This window comes from Nycticebus coucang, chromosome 24 (assembly GCF_027406575.1).
Source record: "Nycticebus coucang isolate mNycCou1 chromosome 24, mNycCou1.pri, whole genome shotgun sequence".
Lineage (NCBI taxonomy): Eukaryota > Metazoa > Chordata > Mammalia > Primates > Lorisidae > Nycticebus > Nycticebus coucang.
The window spans coordinates 1,633,361-1,645,620 of NC_069803.1; the positions used below are offsets into that span (position 1 = coordinate 1,633,361).

The 12,260-nt window shown below is 34.5% G+C and overlaps 1 protein-coding gene across 1 annotated transcript in view; it reads right to left on the bottom strand.

Moving 5' to 3' along the window:
- LOC128576585 (disintegrin and metalloproteinase domain-containing protein 5-like) overlaps window positions 1-12,260 on the bottom strand; it is a 222,359-nt gene that overhangs the window by 23,033 nt on the left and 187,066 nt on the right. Inside the window, exon 17 of the mRNA XM_053578830.1 lies at window positions 576-662. Within this exon, the coding sequence (XP_053434805.1) occupies window positions 576-662 (87 nt within the window). The remainder of the gene's footprint in view (window positions 1-575; window positions 663-12,260) is intronic.

Sequence of the window (12,260 nt, forward strand, 5' to 3'; positions counted from 1 at the left end):
TTCTCTATGTAAAAATCAGGTCATTATGGTTACATGGTGACAAAAGGACTTCTGATATGTTCAGTACCTCCACCTGCCTCACGTTTTTACCATTTTATACAGCCACAATCATCTTAAATGTTTTCTCTTTATCTACTCTATAAATAGTTTGGAAAGTTTCTTAAGGTGGGGGTAGGGAAATAAGGGAAGGTAAAGAGGGGAGGGTGGGGGATAGGAGAGCACAGTTTATAGCCCACCTCTCAGGGGGACACAATTATAAGAGAGACTTTGCCTAACAAATGCAGTTGGTGTAACCTAATTCTTTGTACCTTCAGTGAATCCCAAACAAGCAGACAAGATCAAAGTTATAAATTGCAGATGATTAAATAACAGTAAATAGAATGAAAATACCAAAAAATCATTTTTAACCCCAAATTATTTATTGAATTGTTAAAAGCATGCTTCTTTATTTTATTTATTTATTTATTTGCAGTTTTTGGCTGGGGCCAGCTTTTGGCTGGGGCCAGCGCTCTACTGCTTTGAGCCACAGGTGCCACCCAAGCATGCTGCTTTAAATAAAAATGACAATTACTTACTCCATGACCATTGCAATTTCTCATCCTATCACAGGCAGTAGAATTGACCAGGAACCTAACTTCTTTACACTGCTTATCCAAACAATACTGAAAACAAAGCAAAAAATAAAAAACAGTATTAGTCAAAATGTGTGCATGGATAACACATTAGAAAAATTCAAGAAAATCCTATAATTCATATTACCCAAAACTCAAAGAAAAATCCATGAATATATAAATTTTAAAAATGTGAAATAAACTATGTACAGTCAGATGGTAAAGATGTAATCATGTTTAAAGTTATAACATGGAGGTGTTATTTTCTTACCACCTGGTACCAGAAGTCCCCTTAGAAAGAAAAATAATTTGATTTGTCCTTTGAATTTAAGAATTATCTGAAGGACATTTTAAAACTGCACATGCCTGGAATCCACTAGAGATCATTCTGTCAAAATCTTAGTGAGCAGGGTCCAGGAGATTTCTATCAGTATTCAGGGATAAGAACTATTGGGTAGAGGAGTGATGTCTTAACATCATGTGTATGAGCTTAAAGGAAACATTACTGTTGCATGTGGCAAAATGAGGAGAGAGACAGAAAAGAAAAGATAATGTATAATTATAGGCGGTCACAGTACATTGAGAGACTCTTAGTGGTAAGATAGCTAAAAAAGTCTTCTGAGAAAGAAATGCTTTAAGTTTGAATTTCACAATGTTATTGCATACATTTATGTGACATGTTCTAATTATCCAGAAGTTTTCAGTAAAGTTAATAGTCTGTGAAAACATTTTACATTCTGGTTGAGTTTTGTCTTTGGGTCATAATAATGACTGGATATTTAGAATTAGAAGAATCAGGACTCTGGAATGGATACTTGAACTAACATCAAGTAGATCTCAAAGGGAAGGAAAGCTTCAGTTATTACTTATATCTCATGTTTCAAAATGATCAAGAACTTACATATACTCTTAGTTTATATGCAATTATCAAAATGATACTATATAAAAAATAAATTTGTATTTAGCAAGAACAACAAGAAAATTTCTCTCAAAAAACATGTTAATTTAACTTCACATAGTATGTACTGTACTTATTCCAAGTAGAATATTAAAATGTCATTAAATATACCACTAATTTATCATATATTAGATGTTTCTAATAATGCTTTATATGCATTATATTATTGTTAATATTATTTCTTATTCTGATATATGATACCATATATGACAACCATAATATGCATCATGTTATGGCAGAATATACTATTTTAATTAATAACATTCATTTTAATTAAAGTATTCCATTACCAATCAGAACAAAATCCATTATAAAAAGTAAAAACTGGGTGGCACCTGTGGCTCAAGGTGTAGAGCACCAGCCCCATATAATAGAGGTGGTGGATTCAAACCCAGCCCTGGCAAAAAACTGCAAAAAATAAAATAAATAAAATAAAATAAAAAGTCAAAACTAGTATAAATTTTGTTTTTCTCCTAAAACAATGAATACAATTCAAAATGTTGCAAAAACAATCTATATTTTAAAATGCTTGATCACATATTACTATCATTCATCCAAGATCTTCAGGTATTCTCTATGAAAAATCACTTAAATGTATAATTTAGAATATCAAAAATGAGATATATAAAAATTACTTAATACATTGCTACTAATATTGCTTTATTTTTAATGTCACATTTGAAAATTCTTTAAGAGGCTCACCTAATACCCACCAAAAGATTATTTAATTAGGTAAGGAAATACAATTTTGTTCAACTTGCTAGTTCCTACTGATAAGAGCCTACATTTTTTTAAGTTATGTCTTAACATGTAAATTTTGTCTGGCAGTAATGTAGGTGATTTTTGCTTAATTGAAAGGATAACCCCAAAATTATGGTTTTATTGATCTATAGGACTTTTTTTTTATTGAATCATAACTGTATACATTGATATGATCATGGGGCATCATACACTCGCTTCATAGACCATTTGACACATTTTTATCACAATGGTTAACATAGCCTTTCCGGCATTATCTCAGTTACTGTGCCAAAACATTTACATTCTACATTTACCAAGTTTCGCAAATACCCCTGTAAGATGCACCACAGGTATGATCCCACCGATCCCCCTCCCTCTACCCACCCCCCTCCTCTTTCCCACTTCCCCCTATTGTTAGGTTGTAACTGGGTTATAGCTTTCATGTGAGAGCCCCAAATTAGTTTCATAGTAGGGCTGTGTACATTGGGTACTTTTTCTTCCATTCTTGAGATACTTTACTAAGAAGAATATGTTCCAGCTCCATCCATGTAAACATGAAAGAGGTAAAGTCTCCATCTTTCTTTAAGGCTGCATAATATTCCATGGTGTACATATACCACAATTTATTAATCCATTCGTGGCTCGATGGGCACTTGGGCTTTTTCCATGACTTAGCAATTGTGAATTGGGCTGCAATAAACATTCTGGTACAAATATCTTTGTTATGTTGTGATTTTTGGTCTTCTGGGTATATGCCCAGCAGAGGAATTACAGGATTGAATGGCAGATCTATTTTTAGATCTCTGAGTGTTCTCCATATATCTTTCCAAAAGGAATGTATTAATTTGCATTCCCACCAGCAGTGTAGAAGTGTTCCCTTTTCTCCACATCCACGCCAACATCTCTGGTCTTGAGATTTTGTGATATAGGCTAGTCTCACTGGAGTTAGATGATATCTCAAAGTAGTTTTGATTTGCATTTCTCTGATGATTAAAGATGATGAGCATTTTTTTATATGTCTGAAGGCCACTTGCCTATCTTCTTCAGAGAAGTTTCTCTTCAAATCCCTTTCCCAGCCTGTGATGGGATCCCTTGTTTTTTTCTTGCTGATGCATTTGAGTTCTCTGTGGATTCTGGTTATTAAACCTTTGTCAGAGAAACAGCCCTCAGAATGGGAGAAGATATTTGCAGGGTATATCTCTGATCTATAGGACATTAACAGCTTTTACCTTGAAACTAGCAATCATAGTCCAACAGTCTTATCCTAATGCCTCTAAATATGCAATTGTGGAAAACAAATCATATTCATGAATCAGTAGAATGAACTTAATTAAAATGTCCATACTACTTGAAATGATTTCTATATTCAGTGCAATCCCTATCAAAATACCATCATTACTTCATAGATCTAGAAAAAAAATAATTGTACACTTTCTTTCTAAGCAGAAAAGAGCTGGAATAGTCAAGGAAATCTTAAACAAAAGAAACAAATCTGGAGGCATTATATTGCCAGACTTCAAAGTATATTACAAGGTTATAGTTACCAAAACAGCATGGTATTTGCACAAAAATAGAGACAGACAAATGGAACAGAAATAGAGAACCCAGACATAAAACCATCCATATACAGCGACTGATACTGATATTTGCTAAAGCAGACAGCAATATACACTAGAGAAAAGAAGAATCTCTGTTCAACAAATGGTGCTGGGAAAATTGGATAGCCACAGGATCCATAACTCTCACCACTAACAAAAGTTAATTTGAGATGAATAAAAGACTTAATTTTAAGGCATGAAACCATAAAAATTCTAGAAGCAAATGCTGAAAAAAATGCTTCTCAATATCAGCTTAGGCAAAAAAAATTATGACTAAGACCTAAGAGCGATTACAATAACGAAATAAATAAATGGAACTTGATTACATTAAAAGACTTCATCATAGCAAAGGAGATAATTAACAGAGCAAACAGACAACCTACAGAATTGGAGAAAACATTCTCATGTATATGCTATCTATTTAATAAAGAGCTAATAACCAGAAGCTACATAGAATTCAAGTAAATCCATAAGAAAAAAAATAAAAATAAAATTACTTTAAAAGAGGGCAGAAATTCTTGGGAGTGATAAAGGCATACAGCAACATCTCAGAATATAAAATTAATGTACACAAATCAGTAGTCTTCATATACACCAACAACAGTCAAGCTGAGACAAATAAAAAATGCAATATCCTTCACCATTGTTTCAAAGAAAATGAAATATCTTGAAATTTAATGTTTAATAAATGATGAGAAGGATTTCTATAGAGTAAATGATGAAACACTAAGAAATGAAATTGCAAATGATGTCAAGTGATGGAAGAACATATCATGCTTATGGATTGGCAGACCCAACATTGTTAAAATGTCTATATTACTCAAAATTATTTACAGATTCAATCCAATCTCCATTAAAATACCAATGTCTTCCTGGCATTTTCTTAGTTATTGTGCTAAGACATTTACATTCCACATTTACTAAGTTTCACATATACCCTTGTAAGATGCACTGCAGGTGTAATCCCACCAATCCAATGTGCAAACGGTCTATGAAACTAGTGTATGGTGCCCCATGATCACATTAATGTACACAGATATGATTTAATAAAATAAAAATAAATAAATAAATTAAGTCTGTAGAAAAAAAATACAAACAAACAAAACATCACATTGTACCCCATAATCAATTAAAGATCAATTAATAAAAATGGAGGGAAAATAATGAAAAAATAAATAAATAAAATAAAATACCAATGTCATACTTTTAAGATCTTGAAAAATTAGTTCTTCACTTCATACAGAATCAGAAAAGACCCCAAAATACCCAACACAATCCTAGAAATAAGAATAAATCTGGAGGCATCACTTTGCCAGACTTCAGGCTATATTACAAGGCCATACTGAGCAAAACTGAGTGGCACTGGTGTAAAAATAGAGATAGAGACCTATGGAATAGAACACAGAACCTAGAGTTGAAACCAGCCTCATATTGTCATCTGATCTTTAACAAAGCTAAGAAAAACATACACTGGGGAAAAGAATCCCTATGTGATAATGCTGAGAGAACTTTATAGTCACATGTAAAAGACGGAAACAGGACCTATACCTTTCATGACTCACAAAAATTAATTCATGATTGATAAAAGCGTTAAACCTAAGTCATAAAACTAAAACAATCCTAGAAAAAAGTGTGGGGAAAACTTTTAAAGATATTAGGCTAGGCAAACAATATATGATGATCCCAATGACAATTACAGCAACAACAAAAATTAAAAAATGGGACCAGATGAAGTTAAAAACTTTTTGCCAAGCCAAGGAAACAATCAACACAGCAAATAGACAATTCTACAGAATTGGTGAAGACATTTGCATGCAACAAATATGACAAAGGAATGATAATCATAATTTACAAAAAAAAACCCTCAGCAAATAAACGAAAAAGATCAAGCAACTCTATTGAAAACTGAGCAAGAAACATGAATAAAAATTTTTCTTTCCATGAGACATCAAAAACCAATGAACATACTTTAAAAAATTCTAATTTTCTCTTATCATCAGGGAAATGTAAATAAAAACCACCCTGAGTTATCACCTATATCCAGTGAGAATGGCCCACATCACAAAGCTTCAAAGATGCAGATGCTGGCACGGATGTGGAGAGAAGGGAACACTGTTACACTGCTGGCTGGACTAAAAATTAATACAACCTTTTGGGAAGGAAGTATGGAGAATCCTTAAAGAACTCAAATTAAACATTCGATTTGATCTTGTAATCCCATTACTAGGCATCCATCCTGAAGAAAAAAAAAATTTTTCATAAGGACATTTGCACTAGACTGTTTATCACAACTCAATTTACAATCACCAAAATGTGGAAACAACCTAAATGCCCACCAAGCCAAGAACTGATTAACAAGCTGTGGTATATGTATACCATAGAATACTATTCAGCCATTAAAAGAGATGGAGACTTTCCATATTTTGTATTAACCTGGATTGAAGTGGAACACATTCTTCTTAGTAAAGCATCATAAGAATGAAGAAGCAAGAATCCAATGTACTCAATTCTAATATGAAGACAGTAGATGATCCAATACAAGTTGAGGGGTAGGGGAGATCAGGGAGAGGGGATGAAATTGTTAAAAGAGCAACTTTTGAATGTTTGCAAAGATAAGGAATTGGGGGTCATTGTGTATGGCACTCCTCTTGGGAATGAGACACAATTACAAGAGGGACTTTACCTAACACAGGCAATCGGTGTAAACTAATTCTTTGTAACATCAATGAATCCCAAACAATTTAAAAAAACTTCTCTGAAGAAGACAGGTGCATGGCCTACAGACACATGAAAAAATGCTCCTCATCCTTAATCATCAGAGAAATGCAAATCAAAACTACTTTGAGATACCATCTAACTCCAGTAAGATTAGCCCACATCACAAAATCCCAAAACCAGAGATGTTGGCATGGATGTGAAGAAAAGGGAACACTTCTACATTGCTGGTGGGAATGCAAACTAATATGGTCCTTTTGGAAAGATGTTTGGAGAATACATAGAGATCTAAAAATCGACCTGCCATTCGATCCTATAATTCCTCTACTAGGTATATATCCAGAAGACTAAAAATCACATTATAACAAAGATATTTGTATTAGAATGTTTATTTCAGCCCAATTCATAATTGCTAAGTCATGGAAAAAGCCCAAGTGCCCATTGACTCACGAATGGATTAATAAATTGTGGTATATGTACACCATGGAATATAATGCAGCCATAAAGAAAGATGGAGACTATACTTCTTTCATGTTTACATGGATGGAGCTGGAAAATATTTTTCTTAACAAGGTATCTCAAAAATGGAAGAAAAAGTACCCAGTGTACTCAGCCCTAATATGAAACTATAATCTCAGCCCTAATATGAAAACACAATCTCAGCACAAGAATAGGAGGAAAGGGGCAAGGGGTAAGAAAGGGGAGGGGAGAGGAGAGGATGGGTGGAGGAAGGGTAATTATTGGGTCCACACCTACGGTGCATCTTAGAAGGGTACAGATGAAATTTACTAAATGTGGAATATAAAAGTCTGAACACAATAATTAAGAAAATGCCATGAAGGCTATGTTAACCAGTTTGATGAAAATATTTCAACCTGTATATAAAACCACCACATTGTACCTCATGATTGCATTATTGTACACAGCTATGATTTACTTTAAAAAAAAAAAAAGAAATTTTAGAAACCAGAAGGTAGGGAGTAATCAAAAAAATATATTAACTATAAATCCTAAACCTGGTGTAACTGCTCTTCAAAATTGAGGGTGAAATCAAGATACTCCAAGATTTTTTTTTTAATTGGAAGGTGTTTCTCATCACTCAATCTGTTCTGCATAAACAGGCAGGCAGTCCTGTGGCATGAAAAAAAAAAAGATAATATATAGATATATAGTAAATTTGAAGTTATATGAAGAAAAAGGATCTAAATAAAGGTAAATACATGATCAATTATGAAAGTTAGTGTTATTATAACAATGGCCTAAAGCTGAATGTTTGTTTTCAGTATTACCTAAGAGATGAATATGCTTGAAAAATTATTAGGCTAAACTCTAGTATTATTGTAACTTTGTTTATTTATTTAGTTTATTGTAAATACCAGAAAAGACAAGTAATTAAAGAATTTAAATTATATAATACACCTCTAAATATAAGAATAATAAAAATACATGCATTCTACTCAGGTCACATAGGACATCTTTGAGGCTAAACTACATTTTGTGGCATAAACGGAAGTTTCAATAGATTTAAAAAGTCAAATACCATTAAAAAGTAACTTCTTTGACAACAATGGGATGAAGTTAGTGAACAATAATACAGTAAAGCAAATATCATCAAGGATATCATTCTATTAGGAATAGGATTTCCAGCAATTGTCTATCTTAAAAACATCAATATTTAAAACAACTATTCACATGTAAAAAATACCTTCACAAGAGTTAAGGAAACTACATGAGAGATTAAAGCACCTAGGAATAGCATAGAAATGAGAAAAGATACATTGACAAGTGTAGGAAGGACAATCTTACATTACCCATGTCATCCCTCCCCATTCCACAGCCAACAGAGCATGAAGACAGATACCTTCTCCTTTGGGGAAGAGGGAAATGAGCCCTGGACTTTATCTCTGTTCCCAACACTGGGAATGCCTCAGTAAAATCACTAGGGTTACACACAGCATTAGCCTCTAAGCTGGTACCTGTAAACTAAAGCTCCAGGCATGCCCCAGTTCCGGGCCACACCCTGAAGCCCAGGCTTCAGACTTACCTACTGGATTCAGTCTTTGGGCTCAGGCTTATCCCACTGCCAGGCCAATTTCAGTGGCCCTGATCTGCAAATGACTCCTTGCACCAGGATGGCCTCCAATACCTCAGGCTTTAGGGGTGCCAAGGACAAGACTGACCACTAAGTTCTAGTCATCAGGATGGCACCTGCAGACCCAACTACCAGATAATTCTCTGTGGATAAACTCCATGTATATCCAGCATGAGGCCAGCCCCTGCATCCCCAGGCTGTAGACATACTCTAGTTTCTAGACAAGTCTAGAGCATGGTTAGGCCACAACCCCAGACTTCATACCAACCTCAGTGCCAAGTCAACCCCTCTCAACTGGGGCACTAGGTTAGCTCCCATGGACACAGGTTTTTGGCCTGCTCAGTTCCAGGTTGGTCCATATGTATTCACCATCCAGGCCACCACAGCCTCACACTTCAGCATATTCAAAGTCCAGACCTTCTCCAGACAACTCAGAGACCACGCCTTTCCTAGTATGCTCTGGTATTGTTCCAGCCTTGGCAGACACCATCTGCAAGACCATCTCTAGGGACCCAGGTTCTAGACAAGTTTTTACAAACCCACGCTCCAGGAAAGCTCTTGTGATTTCAGACACTAGGCCAGTACTCACAATTTTATGCCCCAGACAACACCACATAGAGTTTGGATACCACAGAACTAGGATAGCTAAGGCACCAAGACAGTGCCAGTTGCCCCAGACCCCAATGGATTCAAGGTCTATGCCTGATCAGCAGATTAAGGATGTAGGCTCACCACATTAGATGCAAGTACTAGGCCTGTACTAGGTTGCAGAAACAACCATGTAGAATTAAGTTCCAGACTAGTCCCTCTGATCGTGAAATTAAAACTTCCCCACAAATTTAGGCACTAACCCTGCCCAAGGGCCAAGTAAACTGTCATAGAGTCAGACTCCCAGACTCATTCTAGTGGACACATCCTAGTGGAACCACCTCATCTTAGCACTTAGCCAGGCCCTGGGCTTTGGGATCAAGTCTTATCCCAGTGCTAAATCAGCCTCTATGGATCCAGGATTCTAGTTGGCCACATGAATGTCTTAATGTCTTCCCTGGTAAACACAGGTTCCAGGCTTACCTCTGTGGACTCAAACAGAAACTTCACTGGGTCTAGGATCCACAACCAATCACAAACAGGCATGAGGTCCTCCACATCCTGACCATTGCACCAGGTGAGCCTGGCCCAAGGGACTCCATCAGTAAGCCCATCTATAGACAGTGCCAGATGTCCTGCCAAGAATCTTGGACAGGATGATTTGTGAAGGGACTTCCCAGCAAAAAACAGTCTTCAAATATTGGAACAAGTCACTACTTTTTCAAATGTGCAGACATTAATCAATGCCTGCTCAAGAATCAGAAAAATATTTGGAAATATGAAATAATAGAAAGAACAAAAAAAAATATCAGTTATGAACATAATGAACTCCTACAGAAATGGAGATATATGCACCACAGGTGTAATCCCACCAATCACCCTCCCTCTGCCCATCCTCCCCCCTCCCTCCCCTCTCTCTCCCCCTTCCCCATATTCTTAGGTTATAACTGGGTTATAGCTTTCATATGAAAGCCATAAATTAGTTTCATAGTAGGGCTGAGTACATTGGATACTTTTTCTTCCATTCTTGAGATACTTCACTAAGAAGAACATGTGCATCTTACAAGGGTACATGCGAAACTTAGTAAATGTAGAATATAATTGTCTTAACACAATAACTAAGAAAATTCCAGGAAGGCTATGTTAACCAGTGTGATGAAAATGTGTCAAACTGTTTATAAAACCAGTGTATGGTGCCACATGATTGCATCAATGTACACAGCTATGATTTAATATTAATAATAAATTAAAAAAAAACATTAAAAAAAAGAAATGGAGATATATGAACTTCTGGACAAAGAATTTAAAAGAAGTGTCTTAAGGAACCTCAAAAAACTTCAAGGAAATATACAGAAGTTAATTTTAAAAATCAGGAAAACGGCAAATTAGTAAAGCAAGAAATTTAACAGGGAACTGAAATTGCAAGTTGAGTAGCCCTTATCAAAACCCTGGTGACCAGAATGGTTTCAGATTTTGGATATTTTCATATATATAATGTAGTATCTTGGGAAGGGTACAGAACTTTAAATACATTTATGTTTCCTGTACCTTATACACATAGCTAATACAGTATTTTTACTTCATTGTATGCAAAAATCAAAGGTTATGTACACTAAACCATCAGAAAGCAAATGTGTTGCTATTTTATCTGTTACTCAATAAGTTTCAGGATTTGGAGTATATTTGGTTATCATACTTTCAGATTAGGGATGTTCAAACTGTATAAATAAAAACAAAAATGGAAATTCTGTAGCTGAAAAAATAATGAACAAAATAACGATTGGAATGAAGAATAACAACAGTACCATTGGTTAAACAACAGAAAAAAGTGTTAGCATGAAGACAGGTAATTTAAAAATACACAGAGAAGAAAAACAAAAGACAATTAAAAGAATTGAAGTAAGCTTACAAGACTTATAGAACAACATTAAAATACTATATAGTCTAACTACAGATATGAAATACAGAAAATGAAGAAAAGGAGAGAATGATTATATAAAGAACCAATTTAAAAAAAATTCTATCTTGGAAAGATAAATATTCAAGTAAAGAAATCTCAAAAATAAGATTGACATCAGATTTGACCTAAATAATACTACATCAAGACATAATGATACTCTTAAACATCAAAGACAGAGAGTCCTGAAAGCAGCAAGAGAAAAGAAGCATATCACATCAACAAGGCTAGCTACATTTCTCTCCAGAAATGTTGCAGATCAGGAGAACGTGAAATGATGTATTAAATGTGCTAAAAGAAAAAACTGACAACAAAAAGATTTAAACTGGAAAATTTATCCTTCAGAAAAGAAGGACAAAAACATTTCCAAGCCAAAAAAAGAAAAAAAAAAAAAAAAAGAAAGAAAGAAATGAAAAGCAAATTGTTACCACCAAACCTGTCCTAGAATAAATGCTAAAGGGAGTTAGTTCTTCAATCTGAAAGATTCTGTTAACACAACAGCACAAAAAAAGTATAAAACTATATGGTAAAAATAAGTATACCATCAAATTCAGAATGTTCTAATACTGTAAGGGCAGGGTGTGAATCACATATGTTTAGTATAAAGTTTAAGAAATAAAATTATTAAAAATAATATCTAAAATAATTTATTAAAATACACAATATAATAATATGTATATTGTGTCATCAAAAACATAAATGTAGGGAAATTGAGTAAATGTGTTGAGTTTTTTTATATTATCATAGTTGGCTTCTGTTTTTTGTTTTTTTATCTAATCAGCCAACATGTGCCTCTTCAATGGGGAATTCAAGCCATTCACATTTATTGAGATAATTGTTCAGTATGGTGGAGTTTTGCTCGTCTTATTTTGTGGAGGCCCATTGCTAGGTGTTATCCTTGTGCAACTGTGGGAGACAGACTTTCATAAATCATACTAACCTCCAAGAACAAAACAAAACTCAAGATGAAGGGCTGAAACACAATATTCCAGGCAAATGG